The sequence below is a fragment of the Ambystoma mexicanum genome, chromosome 7p (genome assembly GCF_040938575.1).
Source record: "Ambystoma mexicanum isolate Mex_15411 chromosome 7p, UKY_AmexF1_1, whole genome shotgun sequence".
Lineage (NCBI taxonomy): Eukaryota > Metazoa > Chordata > Amphibia > Caudata > Ambystomatidae > Ambystoma > Ambystoma mexicanum.
The window spans coordinates 531,449,369-531,469,684 of NC_090939.1; the positions used below are offsets into that span (position 1 = coordinate 531,449,369).

General features: G+C 43.8%; 1 protein-coding gene across 3 annotated transcripts in view; it reads right to left on the reverse strand.

Moving 5' to 3' along the window:
- Positions 1 to 16,188: 16,188 nt before the first annotated feature.
- The window catches only part of MYO16 (myosin XVI), a 3,167,675-nt gene continuing 3,163,547 nt past the window's right edge, over positions 16,189 to 20,316 (reverse strand). For all 3 annotated transcript variants that reach the window (XM_069636567.1, XM_069636564.1, XM_069636566.1), the window contains exon 35: positions 16,189 to 17,088. In XM_069636567.1, the coding sequence (XP_069492668.1) occupies positions 16,852 to 17,088 (237 nt within the window). In that variant the 3' untranslated portion in view covers positions 16,189 to 16,851. The remainder of the gene's footprint in view (positions 17,089 to 20,316) is intronic.

The following is a 20,316-nucleotide window of genomic DNA, read 5'->3' on the forward strand; positions in this document are numbered from 1 at the left end:
CATTGTGAAGAAGGGAATCACGTGAACAGAGAGTGGGATGCATATGCTGCTCCACCTGTCTGCAGAATAAGATTGACTCTTGAGCCCAACTCTAGCTGAGGCCCGGGCCACCAGCTGACCCATATTCCCCCTTGAAACTTTACTCTGGAAGTTGTGTCCCCATTCTCCATTTGATTGAACCATTATACCAAGACGGAAGACAGGGTTGGTGTTGTAAAAGGGCTATTTCAGGTTTGCATTAGGTATACCCCAGTGCTGCACTGCAAGTGGGGCCTGGACCATTGGCAAGAGAATATATGTTGTGCATCACATCAGTCAGCTCTGCAGGCCATTCTGTCACAGGCATCAAATGCGGCTTGGCCAATAGTTTTATCAAGCATTGTATCATATGGACCAGTTCAGTAATGTGTACTATGATACCCACTGTAAAAGAGACCATGGATCTACAAACTTAGGTAGTACCTTTCTTTGTGAAGCCTTTTTGAATCAAACGCATCAGGTTCACAACCCACACATGACCTGAATCAATGAAGCATCTTCCAAATGCGTTGTTGCTTTGGTTGAAGGCGAAATATTTAAATAACCCATTTATTATATATTTATAACATTTTATTTGCTAGGAGTCATGTCAGAAGATTTGTATTCTTGTGCACAAATATACAAATGTTTTGAAAAGTGTGCACACACACTTCTTGCTGACATTCTAATTTCAAAACATCCAATGCTAATAATTATGTTTTGTTTGGAGTTCATTCAAAGGAGAAACATGGGAAGCTTTCCCAACCTCCCACTTCTTTATTATATAGGCATGTTTCCATGCCAGAATGTGTGTTGCTGTTGTCGGTTAAGGATAGATTCTGATGATGTATTTCATCTATTGCCTGTTTGATTGTATTAATCCCAAGGGAATTCACTTTTAGCCCCATATGTTTTATTTTCTGTGACTTCAAATTGGAATCTCGGCCTCTATGACCTTTGTCACTTGAGTCAACATCGTTCTCTTCTGCTCCTAACGTTAACGTTTATCATTAAACATGTAGATCAGAGCCTGGTGACATATCACTCTTTTGCAAACCACGTCAGCTGCATTGATGCAATTTCAGTCTGCAATATGTGCAACATGTTTTTATTCTGAACATAACTTTCTAAATACTTTTAATTTCAAACCCTTATGTGCTTACCTTATGAACATTTTACCAAACCATTGGATGTTTGTTTACAGTTATGTGTCATACTGTACATGAAACATGCCTAATTAACATATTTGCAAAATAGGGGAAATGTGGCTCCCTTTCTGGTCCCACTTCAATAGGACTCTATGGGAATGGGAACCCTGAAGCACTGACACCGTTAGTAACGGTGCTTCAGTGAAAAACATGCCAGTAGGGACTTGAACTGCCGGTAGGTCAGGCCTGCCGGTGGTTCTGAACCCCTACCGGCAAACACGGTTTGAGCCAGTCCGGAAAAGGTGCCGGTACCTTGCTACCGACACCTTTATTTCTGGACCGGCTCACTCATAATGAGGCCCAGTCAGAACTGACATTGGCACTCTTTGAAACTCTCATATTTTTCTTTCCTGTTGCAACTGTGGCACTAAACATTTCTCTATTGACCACTTAATAAGGCTCTCTTTGAAGTTCACCCTTTTGTCCATTTTTGTGATCATTGTGACCCTCACTGAGATCCTCTTGCCTCTTAATGACTTGATCTGTGAGTGACACTATAACACTACTGTGCATGGGTCTCACTTTCACATTATTAACTTGTATGGTCTCCATGTTATATATTTCTTCATTCTTTGGTACCTCCACTTCCTTCAGTACCACGTTTTTCCTACCATATGCAATCAATTTAAACTTTCATTACATTACAGTCACTTACTGTGATGCACTTCATTTCTTGTCACCGTGAGGTTCTTTTCTTTCCTTTTTCCTCATGCCTGTTGAAATGTTTCCTTTTCTGGTTTCTACAGGCTGATGCACCCTCGGATTGTTCTTGTTTCTTTTTTAACTCACTAGCATACCGTTTATCTTTTACTTTCAGAAAGTGCGTGTAGGTTGAAATGCATTGGCACATCAACAACAACAAAAATACTGCTTGATATGTGTAATGTACCTGGCTCTCCCTGTTAATTTTGTTTCAACCGTTTAGCGTTTGATCTGTGGGACACCTGCACAGGATTACACTCTTTCGTCATGCTTCTTTACTCTATGTGCTATTTGTTTTATACCCCAAAAAGCTCTTGCAGAAAAAAAGCTTTTTTTTGCGAATCCCATGTACCTAAGTGAGGCAATAGTTCATGTGTCAATTAATAACTTGCAATTTAAAGTATACATTATGTATGAATGAAACACAGGAGGATCTTTAGACATGGAGGCTAACCTGAAAGATGGGAGACACAGGTAGGAAAAAATTGAACAGACAAAGTAGTAAAAAGGACCACATCATGATGTAGTAAGGGCTGGGCATGTGAGGCATTGTCCTGTGGCCCACACTGTTTTTTTTTCCAGGGGTCGCCTAGCAGGTGGCAAACAATCACACTATTTAGGATAATACGAGCTGAGTGACAAGATGATGCACAAATACAATACACAATAAAAGACATTCATCTAGTCTATTTTCACTCGGTTGTAGGTCTGCTCTCTGCTTAAAGGGGAGGAAGGCTCGGGGAAAAGAGGAGGAGGCTTTCCCTGGGCCAACCTCCCTGTGCCAACCTGCTTCAGTGCGAGCTTTGATCATGTTCCCAGTTCCACCGATTCACTAACTTACTACCAGCAGTTTTATGTGCGCATTGTGCACTCAGGCAAGTCATCAATAGGCAATAAATAGGTTCAAACAATGGGAAGGGAAAATATTATGTTCTGTCATATTCTGTGTGCAAACTCCAACTTCTAGCAAGATCTTTCTTTTAAGGTGTTGTTTTAGGGAGGGCATTTTACATGTTTCAAAATCTTTGTGAGCACCCTTGTTGTTCCTAAAAAGCTTAACAATGTATCCTTAATGGATGATTAAGGTGGATAAAGCCTATTATTTCTATAGGGCAATGGTCTTCAAATCCTTTTGTCCGAAGCTCCAATGAGCATGATGTTCTTGATGTAGGAATTACTGGTCATTGTTTGGCTGGTAGTGCAGAGGATCACCGGTGCAGGGCATGCCCAGTGGCCCTCTGCCCTGGACCTGTGTAAGGTTCTCAGCCTCTCCTCCTGCTCAATGCAAACCTCTCCACGTGAGGCGATGAAGTCTGATATTTTGAGTTTTCTTCCCATTTAATGCGATATGGTGCTTTTGGGCTTTTTACAAGGGTTCGATAGCTCATGAGTTAAGAGATGACACCAGCTGAATTTGGAAAGTTTGGATGCTGCATCTGGGCTAACCTGGCTCCTTATTATTCTAACGTTGATAACTTGAGAACCATTACATTTACTATTGATGATATTGATACCTGATATTAAAGCACTGAGAGATTACAGACATTTGCCGTGAAGTGTTTTATGAGAACAGCATTTTCAAAAAATGCTCCAAGTTGGTTATGCATATATGGCACACATTGATCTCATGTCCATATAGTTTCATTGTAAAACATGCGGGATCCATAGGTTCCATTCTGAAAGCATGAAAAGCTTTGTGAACTAAGATGGAATTTCAACAGTGTCAGGGAGTTGCAGACTCCCTCACCATGCAATCTTGATATTATACTCACTCCATGTCTTCCACTCCCATTCAGAATCAATTGGCCTGTCTCTTTCCTTCTGTATCTCTCTCTCTCTTGCTCGCTGCTATCTCGCCATTCTTCACTCTTCCACCTATGTTCTATCTCTATATCCTCTGTTCCTTACTCACATGTGTTCCCTCTCCTTGATCCTCCTCTCATATTCTCTCTCCTAACATTGTGCCTTTGCTTCCTCTTCTTGATCTCTTTACACTCCCTCGTTATGTCTTCTTTCTTCAGACCCTTTTTTGTTCTTCTCACTCTCTTCCTGACTACCGTTCTGCCTCTTTTCCATTTCATTTCTGTGCCCAATGGAGTCTCACCCTTACTGTCTTCCCCTTTCTATTATTCCTACCATCCCTCATCTTTATCCTATGTTCTCAATTCACCCTAACATTCCAAATCCCTTAAGTTCAGTTTTATTTTGTCTCCTCTTTTTCTCTTCTTCACTCTCAAAGACTGTCATTTATACTGTGGTTTTGTCTGTTCTCTTTCCCTCAATGTGTCCTATTGCTCTTCCTTCTATCCCTCATCCTCCCTCTCTTATCTCCATTGTTCTATACCAACTTCCCTTAGAATACCTCATGCCTCTCTTTTGCCTATCATTCTCTTTCTATTCTCTCTTGTGCTTGCTCTTTCTCTTGCCTCTTTTCCCACGTGCCTCAAACTTTCTCTGTGTCCTGTTTTCCCTTCCTATGGTGTTGCCTTGCTCTTCCCCATATTGCCTCCTTTCTCTCTTTGACTCTGCTTCCCCTCTTGCTCAACTGTTCCCTCTGTTCTTTCTCCCTACAGTTATGGGCCCTTGCTTCCTTTACCTCAACTTCTGCCACTAGTCTTACCCTTCCACCTACTCTCTTTCCCTCAGATCGTGTCCTCCCTTCCTCATTGAACATTGTACATAGGAACTATTAATTATGTAGGCAAGATACGTTTTCTAGAATAAGCAAGTTAAAACGAGTTCGGAGGTAACCATGCTGGAAAAACCAGCAGGTAGCCACCGGACCTGTAAGGATTTACCGGCACCTGACTTGCCAGAATAACCAGGGCATTACAGCCCCGGCGGTCCGGTTAGTCAGGCATCAGTAAAATGTTGATCCCCATTCCCGTGGAGTCTGATAGGACTCCACGGGAATGAGGACCAAGGAAGCACCGGCAGCATTAATTAAAGGTGCCAGTGATTCCTTAAAAAAAGGCTGGCCGGTGCCGTTCTGCCCGCCAGGGTAAGACCTGGCAGGCGGAACGGCACCCGCCAGCAGACTCGTAGGTTGCCATTCCGGAAACAATGGTGCAGGCAAGCTTACCGGCACTGTTGATTCCAGACCGGCAAAGTTGTAATGAGGGCGTATGTCAATTACATATTTCAAATATAAATCTCACTGGGGTTTGTGGTCATAATTTTAACATTTTGGGGACAAATGATTTTAATTGTACTAAACAAGCTGCAGTTTAAAATAGAGAAGATGGGTGTGGCAGGTCCATTAACATTTGTAAACCTTTTTCATCTGTTCTTCTGTCAATTTTATTTTAAACTGAAACAGTAGTGCCTAAAGGCAGTTTTAGCAGAAGCTTGGGTCAGACATTTGAGTGATACAGTAGTGCCATGTAAACATCTCAGCTCTTAATAAAGAACTAACTTGTTTCCATTGATCATATGGCCTAATGCATTGGGTCTACCACGAATTTCAAATGATGTAGCAAGGTATTCGTATGCAAGAAGTTAGAGTTGAATGAGGCCTACTAAAATACATTGTATTGCAAAGAATTATTCTTTTTTTTTTTTAAATATATTTATTGTTTTTTCAAAATACAATACAACCAGCATCATCAACATAGTAATCGGTTATGTGTCAATAGTAACTCCCCCCTTTCGCTACCCCCCATATGCAAACCCAGACCGGGAGGTTGGGCAGTCTACTGTTTGTGCTAAGGTGAGCCTGGGCTGTCCAGGTCTTCGCCTGAGGAGCTGTCCTCTTTAGGGCAGAACAGAGCTGCTGTAAGGGCTATCCATTGTAAAAGGTCCTCAGAGTCGCCAATTTTTTGTTGTCGGTGCGCTAGCTCCCAGGCCCCGGTTTCGGCCACAGTCCATCTACGGAGGTCTTCCCACCATGTTATGAGTCTAAGGGCGCTGGGGCGCTTCCAGGCCATGGCGATATGCCTTTTTGCCAGAATGTACATTAAATCCTTGAGTCTGTTAAGGGGCTTGTTCTTTTTGCCTCACGGGTATGAGCCCAATAAGCAGGCCCTGGGGGACTGCACGTCCAGCGTTATGTCCTCTTCTGCTACCCTAGCTTGAATTTGGGACCAGAAGGTCTGTATGGCCGGGCAGGCCCAGAACATGTGGGTCAGTGAGGCTGCGGGTTCTTGGCACTTGGGGCACATCGCTACACCGGTGCCGCTGAATCTTGAGATGACAGCTGGGGTAAGGTAGGCTCTGTGGAGGATATAGAATTGAATGAGCTGGAATCGGGCATTCCTGGAAACTCTTTTGTGGTATTGTGTTATTGTTTCCCATTCCGTGTCTCCAAACTGCGTGTTTAGTTCAGATTCCCTTTTGCCTTTACATTTGAGTTCGTTATGTGTGGTGTTGTCAATTAGGATCTGATAGAGCCTTGAGGTTTTGTGCCCTCCTTCTGCGACGCTCAGCAAGTTTTCGATGGCCTTGTGCCCAGCGCAGAGGGATTCTGCATCTGGCCATCGCTTCTTGAGCTTTTCCAACACCGCCCCGTGTAGGAGGAACTGACCCAGCGGGACCCCTGTCAACTTGTGCAGCTCAGGAAATGTGTGGATGCCCTGGTCATCCACCAGGTCACCCAGGGTGGCGACACCGGAGGGTTCCCATATGTTCCGGATCGCCTTTCGGTCCTCTGGTCTGTTGGACATGATGGCAGCTATTGGGATTTGTGGGGTGTAAGGGTCGGTCAGCTTGACCGATTTGCAGGCCCGATTCCAGATCTGGGTGCCCAGGCGGATTAGGTGTGTATTATGCGTTTTTGGCGCTGGTTTGATCCAGAGAAGGTCCCTGAGCAACCAGGGTGCGTCTGGGGGCTGTAAGAGGCGTGTGTCTGTTGAGGCGTCGTCAGCCATCCACTGAATCACATGCTTGAGCTGGGCTGCTATATAGTAGAGCTCAAAGTTGGGGGTTTTTAGGCCTCCTTTGTCGTACGGTCTCTGTGTTATGTCTAGGGCGACTCTGTACCTTCCTTCCCGCCATAGAAGTTTCCTACAAAGATTATTCAGGTCTCTGAAGAAATGTTGCGGGATATTGTAAGGGACATTGGTGAAGAAGTGTAGAAGGCGCGGGAGTGCCACCATTTTAAGGAGTCCCGCCCTACCAGCCATCGAGAGGGGCAGTTTGCACCAGAAGTCAATTGATTTAGCCAGGCCTTCCTTTGCCCTGCCGGTGTTCAGTGCGTGTTCGGCTACGGGGTCGCGGTGGATCATGACACCCAGGTATTTGAATGTGATGGGTTCCCATTTGAGGGCTAGTGGAGGGAGGTGTTCTTTCTCAGTCTCGCTAAGGGCAGCCAGGGGGAATAGGCAAGACTTGCTGTGATTGATCTGGATCCCGGTGCATCTGTGGAACCCATCTAGGGTTTCGAGAATGTAGGGGAGGATGTGTTCGGGATCTTTTAGGTAGAGGAGCATGTCGTCCGCGTACATGGAAACGAGGTGGTTTACTCCATTTATCATTATACCCCCGTCTCCGTACTCCTGCCTGAGGTATGCCGCCACTGGTTCGATCGCTAAGATGTAGAGCAAAGGGGATAGGGGGCACCCTTGCCGGGTGCCTCTGGCCAGGCTCCATTTTTCTGAAAAGGTGTTATTGGTTCGCACTCTGGCGGTGGGATTGGTGTAGATGAGTTTGACCCAATTCATGAAAGCCGGACCGATCCCCATCTTGGATAGGGCGGCGTAGAGCCATTTCCATCGGACCGAATCAAAGGCCTTAGAGGCGTCGAGGGACACAACAGCGTATTTGCCGGGTATGCTGTTTGTGCTGTGTATGACGTGATGCAGCCTGCGCAGGTTCTCTGAGATGGAACGGCCCTGCACGTAACCCGTTTGGTCCTGGTGTATGAGGTGTGGGATGGCTGCCTGAAGCCTTCTGGCCAGTAGTGCTGTAAGGATTTTGTTATCTACGTTTAGCATGGACAAGGGATGATACGAGCCGCACTCAGTGCTATCTTTGTCGGGTTTAAGTAAAGGGATGATGGTGGCTTCAGCCATGGAGTCGGGGAGGTGGCCTTTTTCGTACGCCTCGTTGTATACTTTGGACAATAGGGGGGCTAGTATGTCCTCGTAGGCTTTATAAAATTCACCTGGGAGGCCGTCTGGTCCCCGCGTTTTCCCGGAAGGCAGTGACCTGATGGTGGCCGTGACCTCGTCTGGGGTGACAGGGCCTCCGAGGGGGTCTGCCAGGTGGTCTGCCAGGCAAGGGAGCCTGATGATGTCCAGGACATCTTCAATTGCGGAGTCTGGGGGCGGGGCGGGATCGGAATAGAGGGTTTGATAATATTCCTTGAACGCTGCATTGATCCCCACTTGCGTGTGGAGGGTCAGGCCATCTATGTTACGGATAGAGAAGATGGGGTGCCTGGGGGTTTCCCGCTTGTAAAGCCACGCAAGTAGTTTCCCGGGTTTATCGCCTAGGGCGTGGTTCCTTTCAGTGTATTTGGTGTAGCTTAGTTTCCCCAGTGTCTCCCAGTGTGTCAGGCATGTCTGTTTGAGTTCGATCAATTTGTGCGTATGGGCAGGGTTAGGGGATGGTGTTGCTTCGAGGGCTTGGAGTTCGGCTTCAGTGTGCGCTAGTTGGGACGTGATGAGTTTTAGGGCCCCTCCAGCGGCGGCTATCATTTCCCCTCTTGTTACCACTTTATAGGCTTCCCATGCTGTACTTATGTGTTGGACACTATCAATGTTGGTTTGCCAGTATTGTGTAGTGCCCTCTCTGATTTGTTCATTATAGGCTTTGTCTAGTAGCGCTTCGCTTCTTAGTTTCCATGTTGGGATGGGAGGTCTAGGGGCTGTGATCACCCATGAGGTCATCAGGGGGGAGTGGTCCGATAGCACTCTGGCCAGGTACTGCGTGTCCTCAAATCTGGCCGCATGCTCTTCACTAATGAACAAACAGTCTATTCTGGTGTGAACCTTATGTGGGGGGGAGTAGAAGGAGTAGCCTCTGGTTTCGGGGTTTTGTGCTCTCCACAGGTCTTTCAGGGTGTATTGCTGCGTGAGGGTGTTCAGTATTCTGGCGGGTGGGGAGGGGTCACCATGCTTGCTATCCGATCTGTCTATGCGAGGGTCTAAGGTGCAGTTGTTATCGCCTCCCCATATTGTTATGCATTCGTTACTCGGGGACAGCCGGGTGTACAGCGAGCGAAAGAAGACAGTTGCATCATGATTCGGGGCGTAGGTGCAGATCAGGTGCATATCACGCCCTTCTATGGTGCCCTGTACCAGGGCCATTCTGCCTTCATTGTCCGTTTTGGTGTGGGTCAGCGAGACGGGGACGGAGGGGGCAATCCATATCAAGACTCCTCTGGAGTATGTGGAGTACGAGGAGCCCACCAGGGTGCCTCTCCAGACTTTGGCTAGCGCTGCTGGCTTGGGGGCGCTTAGGTGGGTCTCCTGGAGGAGGGCGATTCCGACTCTGTGGCGTTTCATGTAGGCGTGGATGCGGCACTGTTTGATGTAGCTATTTAGTCCCCTGACGTTCCAGGACATGACTCTGATCTTCTCAGCCATAGTCTGGATGTGGTCGTGGGGCTGTGGACAGTCTGAGGTTGAGGTATTGGACAATCTTGGTCAGCCTGGTGGCGATTCCGCTGCGCGTGGTCCCGGTCTGGCGTGTGGAGAGCTTAAACTGTAATCCCAACTAGACAACACGTCTAGCGAGGTTACCCTTGCTCTGACTTTCCCGTTTCTGCCCCATCGGACCTGGGTCTTCCAGAGCCCTACGGCATTTTGGTGAATTTCAAATTTCTTATTTGCATCACTTAGGGGCAAATTCTGATAAATGTAATAAGGATTGTTTATGTTTACATTTTGTGACTAAGTAAGGTATAGAGGGACGCTACTAGGCAGGGATTTTCCTTTCCGCTCTCTATGCATTGATTTCCCTATGTCAAGTTTGTCAACTTACATTATTGTTAAATATCTGTTTGGGACTTCAATTGGTATTATATATCGATAAACTCTAACATGGCACCAAATATGTTTTAAGGACTGAAATAAACATTGTAATGATGATGATGATATTATTAAAGTACCCGTTACTATGGTCAACACTATTGTCAAAAAGATCCATGCAACATGGAACCACCTTTACCATGCAAGCACATTGAGGTCATACAAATGGGGAAATGGTGCTATATGCATGATGACTACAATACAGTACAATGCAATCAAGGGTTAGCAGTTCACTTGAAAAGTAAGGAAATACATATGCCTGCTTGTACATCAAACTATGTGTGTGGGAACATTGCTTTTCTGGGCTTGCCCTCCACTGAATTTCATGCTTCTTGATTAGTGACGGACATTAAATGACTGTCCTATTTATCAGCATCATCAACTACATATGCCATCCCTTTCTTGCTGTTTTCTGTGCTAGTGAACTCAAAACTGTTATGAGGATAATTTTAGGGGCAGTCATTTCTAAAACACTTTGTTTGGGCCATACAAATCATGGTACTTATGTACGGCGACTGGATCCAAAGTTGCTTACTTCATCCCAGTTGTCAAGCCAACAGTATTTTTTTCTGATAAGCCGTGGACGTACAAAAGTCATGGACAGAGCAGAACCGCAGCCAGCACTGGGCAATGATGGAGTAACCCCAGCAATGTTTTAGGGAGCTGGTGAGTTGAGGGATCCAATATCCTGGCACTCACATGAGACTCTATAAAGCTATATAGGAAATATGAAATCCTCTGTCGGAGGTGCAGGTACGTCCAGCGAAGCACCCCTTATTGTCACATGAAGCCTTGCTCAACTGCCTGAGAACCCGGAACAGCAAACATGTGGGCACTAGGTGCCTGGTCAGGTTGTATTGGAAAAAGTCACTATTCATGGTGGTTTATGGCATGTGGGTTGGCCAAACTACCAACTACTACAATTTTTCAGGTCTAAAATGGTGTGGTTAAATGATGTCCTCAAAGTATTGAGAATGTGCTGTTATGCAGTTTAATGTAATGGAACAAACTAAATCTTATCATACAGACTCTTTCTAAATAAGGCTTATTTTGCAAAGCACTATAAAAACTCAGAGGTTTCTGTTCACATGGGCCATATTTTTGGGATGAGGATACTATGCCAGTGTCCCTGTCGATTTCTACACAGCTTCAGAATCCCTTGCTGATTATCTTGATCATTTGAAGGTTGGTTGTACGCATCATTGTGGTATAAATAAACCAGACGTCATGGCACATGAGCCTGTGGCAGGTGCTTTCGTTCAAGGTGTGTTGCCTAAGCGATAGGCACAATTGAATAATATATGTGTTGGGGCGGCAAATAAAGCCCCTCTCAGAAGTTATTTCTTTGGCAAATCAATGTGTTTCTTGTCAAGATTAAAAGAAAGGCTAATACAAGGAAACTGATGATGCTTCCATTGCAGTTGTTACAGTAACAACAAAGGTGGCGGGAGGGCTGTGTTTGTAAATAGGCATGGTGGGTGAGGGGAACCTCTGTGAATGGGCATGATGGGGGGCTCCCACTGTGAGATGATCCAGACAACAAAGGTAGAGTTCATAGAGGTGGTGCCCACAACATGCAACATTTGTGATTTTGTGACTAGTAATACAGTATGACACTATTACCAACAGGTAGGACCCTGGTAGTCTCAGGGCCTCATTACGAACCAGGCGCTGGACCATGGTGCTATTAGCACCATGGTCCATGCCGGTCTCCGGCATGGTGGATGGCGGAATTACCGCCCCCATCACAAGGTTGGCGGGGGCAGTAATTCCCCATTCACCATTTGCCCTTCCCCATTCCCATTTTGCCCCATAGGGCATAATGGGGATGGGGAAGGCGCTAATTACGGCACCGTAAATTACGGTTGCCGTAATTAGCTCCAAGGTCCCTTAGCGGGTTGGATTTTAACGCCTGCAAAAAGCAGGCGTTAAAGCCTCCAACCCGCTAAGGGACCTTGTAATCAGGCGCTAATGGTTTAACAGCGCTGACGCTCTTTACGGCGCCGTTAAACCATTAGCGCCAGGGTCGTAATGAGGCCCTGAGTGTCCAAATCAACCTCAGCTTCAAGGCACAGCATGTGTTATTCCCTCTGTGCCTTATTTTCCAAATGTAAATTTGAAAAATATTCAGCCACAGCCTAAGCAACAAAATAATGATGAGCAATTCCAGGGGAAAATGATGTCCCTCTACAAACCGTAATTCAGGAGTCCAAGGAGGTCCTTTTTTGAAGTGTGAAATAAATGGGTTAAAGGCACTCCTGATACATTCAGATAGATTAAGAGCCAAACAGTTCAGCTATTAAGTGTAAAGATGTTCTGAATGTTTCATTGTCCTCTGATTCGGTGCAGGCTGTAGGAATTGGGAATATTCCAGTGATTCATCCAGTGAAATCTCCCTTGAAAGTGATCATCTGTCCAGTTTCACATCAACGCATGTTCCTTTGTAAGCCCTTCGTCCCCAGTAAATGTATTGGGAAGAGATTGGTTGAGTACATTGAAGTGCACCATTTACTGTACTCCAGGTGGAGCTCTCTTACACATCCAATGTGAACATGAAAATTAAGTAGTAGCAATACTACAGGTGGGGCAATCCATAGAAGATAAGTTTTGTCGGGCAGATGAGGTGAATCAAGCAAAGTTAGAAACATTACTGTCAAAGATGCTGCCGAAAATATGGTCAGAACAAGCAAATGTGGTAGGGAATGTAATTATAACAGAACAGTATTTAAGTAAATACACTAAGCCCTTATCAAGGAAACCACAAGTGTCATTAAAAACAGTGTCAGAAGCAAACATTTCACTGGTTTCCTTACTGGAACAGGGAATAATCATACCCAGTACTAGCCTATGTTGTACTTGCATTTTGCCCATGAAAAAACTGGAAAAGATAAATAGCATTTGGTACCAGATTTAAAAAAAAACAGTAAACAGTAAACACATTGGGTTCAACCCACATTCCCAATAGTGCCTAATCCAGCAGCCATAATATTGAGTATTTCCTCGTAGCTACATGTTTCATGGTAGTGTATTTGTGCTTAGCATTATTTTCTACATCTATACATCCACGCAGTAAATATGTGTTCACCTACCCATCTGCGCTCATGTATATCTGGTGTCACTTTCCTCAGGCATACACTGAGAGCTCAACTCTTCTCCCAAATTCTTAAGAAAGATAGATGATATCCAATCTCTGGTAGGTTCCATTCTCGTAGAAGTAGTGGATGATCTACTGATCACATTACCATCTAATGATGCATGTAAGCAAGACAGTTTTGTGTTACAAACTACATTTGCTGCAAAAGGGGAAAAAAGCACCCAAGCAAAAGGTATGGCTATGTGAAGAAAAGGTACATTACATGAGGCATAAAATATTAGCAGGGAATTGAAGCATAACAAACCCATTAACAGGAACAATTCTAAAGTTTCCCAAACCAACCACAATCAGGAAATTGAGATCCTTCTGGGGTCTACAGAAGACTGTTGCTAATGAACTCTAGCTTATGCAAGTGAAATTATTGCAATAATTGACTCATTTTCATATGCTTGAACCATTACAGAATTCAGGGGCAGCTGAGAAAGCCTTTGTAGAAATAGAACTACTGTTGGCCAACACATGCACATGGTTTGCCCGATTATCAAAAGCAATGTATTTTGTATTGTTATTTAAAAGAAAGATATGCACGGCTAGTGTTTACATGAAAGCATGGTGGCAAACACCAACCAATTGCATACTATAGTTCAATATTAGATCCTGCAGGATAAGGGTTCCCACCCTGCCTGTGGTCACTGGTTGATGCTGAACTAGAGGTGAAAAGAGCATAGACCATAGTGATACCATCATCGCTAATGGTGGTTGTGTAGCATGAGGTGACTGCACTGGTACTTAAAACAAAAACTCAACATTTGTAATCATCCAGACTCACTGTGCCACATTACGAGTCTGGCGGTACCCCACCGGTGCGACCGGCGGGTTGCTGACAGACTCATAACACTTTTCCGGTGCGTGACTTCCCAGTGCCACTGGGACATTACAAGTCCCAGTGGATCGGGAAGTCAGGCGCCGGAAAATGTTAGTCTCATTATCAAGGAGTCCCATAGGACTCCATGGGAATGGGGAAACGGAAATTCCAGCGCTGTTGTTAGTGGTGCCAGTGCTTCTGTGAAAACTATGCGGACGGGTGCTGTCGCGCCCGGCAGGTCAGACCTGTCAGGCGCAATGGCACCAACCCACAGAGTTGTAGTGTGGCAGTCCGGAAAAGGGACCGGTACGGTGCGACCGGCACCCTTATTTCCAGACTTCTGCACTTGTAATGAGGCCCACTGAAACTCATCTTACTCAAGTTAGTCATTGTAACTCTTTACTGATGTTTAATGTTAAATCCAGCCTTTCAGGTGCCGTGACTGGCAGATGGTAAGGCCCAGGATGTTCTATACACTACAGTAGCATTGCCTAAGTCACATCAAGATTTGTCAGAGGCCAGTTATCAAACCCTACCGATGGCTACTATGGGGACTGTTATTGTTAAAAGAATGACAAGGGGGATTTAACATTGGGTTATGTGGTACGTACAGATCATGCAATGATTGAGAGTGGATAACTCCCACATATATACTGTGCATAAATAGGTAAGCTTGTTGCTTGCAGGGTGTGCACTATAGTTAATGACAAGTGGATAGCAATGTATTCAGACACCTGCTATGTACTTGGAATAGTGCACGATCATGGGATGCACTGGAAAGAAATTGAGTTTCTGATAGCTGCATGCACACCAATGGAAAACGCACTGGATGTCAATGTGCTGCTCGAACCATTGATGTTGCCCAAAAAATTAGCCATGGAAAAGTGCCTTGAGCGCCCAGTCCCTCGAGATGATGTCAGCCAAGGAAATGCCCTTGCAGATGAGAAAGGCACTGCCCTTTACTTGTCTTCCCTGTCAGGGAATGTAATGCCATAGAGACAAGTGCATTTGTCTGCTCCATCAGTCATTAAACTTGAAGAGTTGGCAGAAATTCAGGGGGCAGCTCCAGAAACTGTGAAAAATGCTGCAGTGCAGGGAATTCCCTTCACACTCATAAGCTGTGTTGCTGGTGTGAAGGCCATTTAGTTGTTCCCAAACCACTTTTGTTTTATTCTGCACACATGTGCCATGGTGTGTGAATATTTCAAAGGTGTATTTGTCAGGGCTAAAAAATGGTTGGAAACGTTTTAGATTGTAGCTGTCCCGCATTTTGCAAAAATACATGTGGTCCACTATAGGTGACTCCGGACAGGACACCTACAATCTAACAAGTTTCCAACCATTTTTGGCCCTGACAAATACACTCACCACATTCGTCAACCACCAAAGGACCATGCACCCATAGGCATCAGCTGGAAAATGTTGCCCCCTCTGCATATTATATTCACTCCAACAGTATCCAGCTTCATCACTTTCACAGTAAGGCTCCTGGTAGCGATTGTATAGCTTGATTCTTTTTGATCCCTGCCAGAGGCTAAGACTCCTACTGAACCCTTCAGCAGGTGCTGATATTGGGGTCAGTGATCAAGGGTATGATTTGGGCAAGATCACTCTGACAGTGTGTACCCAGTCAACATTTTCAGTCTCAGAATGTGTGCATCATTGAATACACACATTTCTGAAAAAGTTCAATATTCTCTGCATTCCAGTCTTTATTTCCTTACTTGCACTGCTTTACCTTAAGAGATAATTGCTTTAAAAATAGTTTCTTATTATTTTGTAACATATACATTTGATGTTTAACTATAAAATTAAATATAAAACTATATAAATTAATTCCCTTGGTAACTCAAACTTTTGGAACCCTCGTGACTTTGTGTTTTTTTATATTCAATCCTGTTGGAGAATGTTCTGGTAAGGGAACTCCACTCCCAACCACTGTCCTTCAGGCCGTAGTTCGAGAAAACATCATTGTAATCAGATTCATTTACTGACATTGACTGTCCCAATTATCTTTGAGACGGTGAACCAACACATTCAGGAAGCTCTGTTGGAACAGATACATCCTACTTGTATCTTCATTGTTGTACCTTTAGCTAATTGCATCTAAGGTTTTGATAAATTAATTGTATATAGCATTGTATATGTAGTGAACAATAAATGAAGTACTATATTAGGTGTACTCACTATGCTTCATTCTGTAACAGCAGACATTGAGACGACTTCACAAAGTTAATATAAGGCGTATTCAGAAGCAGATTGCAAACCAATACATCTGAATAATCTCCAAATATATAACTAGCAAATAATAGTTCAATTTACTTATTACAATTAGGCTTTGAAACATGATCTTTATTTTGTGGCAAATACGACAAAGATATTATAAAGTCAGAATGTTGCAATTTTCTGGAGCCCTGAATATTAACTTTGAGAAACAAATACAACAAGGATTTTATTACCTGTATTTTGTATAGTGAGGAAGAGCACCATTTTGCATAAAGTTATAAAATCCCAGTAATAACCAAGTTAGTAATTGTTTGCAATGAAAATAAAGCACTGACATATAAATGAATTGCATCACTATTATATATGTATATATAATTTCATACAATAAACATTATATAACTATTTCAACTTTTAAAATAAAAACTTATGTACATGGGGCTGCTTTTATTTAAAATGGGCATACCTGTATCATTTGTTACTGTTCCCTCAGTATCACATACAGTAATCCAGTGTTGCAATAGAGAATTACACTTGGTAGTACCTTTCTCTTTAAATATGTGCTTATAGTGCAGTCTGTCTGTGGAAAATAGATACTAGCAAACACATACACACACATGCAAATACAATACATAATCTATATACACACACATAATTGTCTATTTACTCGAATCTGATTAATTGTGCTGTTACATGGACACTTCCTTGGTCTCCTTGCAGTATGAAAGCTCTGTGTATTGTGTGTCCTTTTTAGATACAATCAAATATCCATCACATCGTTGTATCACAGAAGCTGGAAGTGGGCCTTATGTCAAAAGAGCCGTCTTCTGTTTTTTTGTTTAAGGTTGGCTTCTTAAATACTGGAGGGGGCGTTACAATTTTCTTTTGCTCTGTTTGGTTTAAGAGCTTTTGCCAGTCTCCCTGCTCCTCACAAAGTTTTCGCCTCCAGTCCAGCAGTTCCTCTAGTGCTGCACTTTCATTCCCTGAGAGGCGAAGCTGTTGAATGACCTGGCAATAAAAAAGTAAACACTGTTATTACATCAATATATAGTTTCTCTAGATAGCAGTCTTGATCGCCGTAATATAAAACAGTATTGGCTATGTCAGTGTGTGAATTAATTAATGTATTTACATGGTACTACCACTAGTATTGGTACAGAATGTAGCATCTGAGACTTATTTCTAGTCTATAGACTTATCTTTTAAGGTCACTACAATACAATGGAACCTCATTTCAGAAGCAAGCTGTCAGAAAATAAAACATATTCAATGTAATTCCAATTCATATTTAGAAGCGGTTCTGCAGCTATGACATAATGCTAAGTTAATGCTCAGAGGGTCAGGGGTGAAATGTGCTGTTAGGTGGACTACTTGGTTCTATTTATGACATGCAGGAATCAAGAGAACTGGGCACAAAAAGGGATGAACAAAGCAGTTTGAGCAAAAGTCAACCTGCAGACTTTGACTGGTTCAAGTCCATCAATCCTTTTCAACTTTTGCAGACATTCGTTTGGAACTGGCCAAGTTCACGAAAGAGTAAACGTTTAGGGCCCTGAGAGAGAAGGCAGGCTTCCTCCACCCCCTCACAGGGCCCTATAATATGACTCACTGTCGTACTGGGGCCTAGCAGGTTTCCACATGGCATTGGGGAATTTATGATCAGGACATAGGAAAAAAAAGGTGTTAATAAAAATGTAAATCATTTTACAACTTTACTGGAGTTCTGGGTTTGAGGGAGGGCAGCCATGACATCATTGCAGAGGTTAGGGGTGCTTGTTCGCACCCAAAATTGGGCTGTGAAATGCTGTGGGTCACTAGATATTTGAACCAGTGAAGCCAGTGAATGTGGGTCAATTTTGGAGGCGTTCACATACCCCTAGACAAAACCCTGGTTAGTAGTAAGACACAATAAAAAGAACACTATTCGCTTTTTCCCACCCACTCCAAAATAGTTTCCCACCACATATCTCTATTTACTATACAAACCCCTCTATGCTGGGCTGTACCTTCCCACTGAGCTGATGCAATGAAGGAGATCTTGATTGTTCACAGTATCCCATGCAGCTATGAGATATAACATGATTTTAAAGAATGTTCCCTATCTCTAGTCTAAAAATGTCAAGATGTCCTCTCCAAAAGCTACATTGGTACACCCTCCTTTTGTATCATAGCCTGAAGGAGAGCTTCCCGAACCGCCAGACTAAATCCCTATTTGTGTAGCTAGGGATCCATGTTCTGACCAGAGGCAGGCCTGCTTGTTCTCTGTTAACCCACTGCATGTTTTCTTTTCCAGCCCTTTAAGCCCACCCACACTTTAAGGTGTGAATGTTTAACAAAAGTCCCTATTAACATGGAAAACATGCAACTAAAGGTAAAATGGTCACCTCCAAAATCACACCATAGACCCTTATGTCTCTGTTTGAATGTAATGATTAAGAGTAATGGAATCTGAAAGCAGAATTCTGGGGCGCTTTATTGACAAGCAGGAACCCATTAGAAACGAGCTCAGCATCTGAATGACAGTACAATGGCATGTGTCTAGTGAATGGCCATTGTAATGAAAAATACAATTTCCATGAAAATAATATCTAGAACAAGCACTAGTAAAGCCAACATGTTTTCTTTGTGCAGGCAAGGGATAGGCATTTTCCAGGCACAACCGTAATAATACTTGCTGGACATAAGTTGGTAAAACGTGGCGATTGATGGTGCATATTAGGCATATTATGGAAGTGCCTGGCAAATGCCTATCTAAAACCTATACAAGAGTTGAAACTGTTGGCTTTGCCAATGCATGTTTATCAGGAATGCACGATAAGGAACAGATGCGAAGGCACTAATTTTGCCCATATTTCAAGTGGCTTGAGTCACACTTTGTTTAGACATTTTTTATCAGAACAGGAACTGCTGTACGGCTGCAATTAGCTCGAAGAGATCCCAAACCCACAGGATGTGAGTATTGTATGGAGAAGGACAGAAAGTCTGTGGGAATGGCCATAGGGCCTAGCATGGCCATGGGTGTCCAGTGGGTGGGAAAAAAGATAAACAACACCAAAAGGCTATGTGCCCCTCCTCACATTTCATAGCTCTCCTACCTTCACTTCCCCCACTGATCGTTTTGGCTAGCAGGCAACACTTACAGTACCATCTAATATCCAAATGTAAAAATAGGATACACCGCCACAATACCATGGTGTTTTGGTACACAAATGACAGAAGTATTTGTAAATATTTACAAGGATGATTTGTAAACAAGACAGTGATGATTTACGAGGGAGGAAACAGGCCTATCTTATATGGCAATTATTATTGCCCTAAATCCTGTACTCTACTGGATCAGATTACTGTTCTGACCAGAATTGCAAAAATACATCCTTGGCCAAGAGGGGGAGTTGTCCCTCCCTTGATGTGTGTATGTGAAAAAGCATCCTTTATGAGATAGGGCACAAGGAAGTATTGTCAACCCAGAGAATATTACCAACACTGTAAAAGAAACAGGGCCTCATTACATGTTAGGAGGTAACCATGCCGCTATTAGCGGCATGGCTACTCCCTTACCGCATACCGGGTCTGGGTAGGCGGTATGGGGACTTACCGGGTCATTCCGACCCTGGAGGACCCATTAAGTCCCCATTCCAAATACCATTCCCCATTCCCATTGAGTCCCGATAGGGCTCAATGGGAATGGGGAAGGAGCTAATAACGGTACCGCAATTTGCGGTAGACGTTATTAGCTCTGAAGTCCATCAGCGGGTCCCGTCCTTAACGCCTGGTCAGACCAGGCGTTAAGGACGGGACCCGCTGAGGGACCTCGTAGTAGGGCGCTAAGGGATTACTGGCACCGGTGACCTTACCGGTGCCGGTAATCCCTTAGCGCCTACCGTGTAATGAGGCCCACAGTCAATATGGACTATACTGAAAAATGTCACCGTGACTTATTTGATTTGACCCCTAGGTCAACACCTTGTTAAGCATATAAAGGGGGCACAAAGACATTGCAGGCTATGGGTTATATCTTGATCTTATGAAATCTACATTCATGTGTACTTTGGACATTAAATGTAGGCTTAATCTATTGCCAGTAATCTCTTGATTGAATACGTAGGACACCAATGTATCAAATAAATGTTTGAATTGCACTAATAGCTTTGAAACTGATGAGCATTGTCTCGTATTGTGTCCACTTTCTAAGAGTCTCAGGTGAGTGTATCTAAAACCAATGTTTTTGTCATCCAG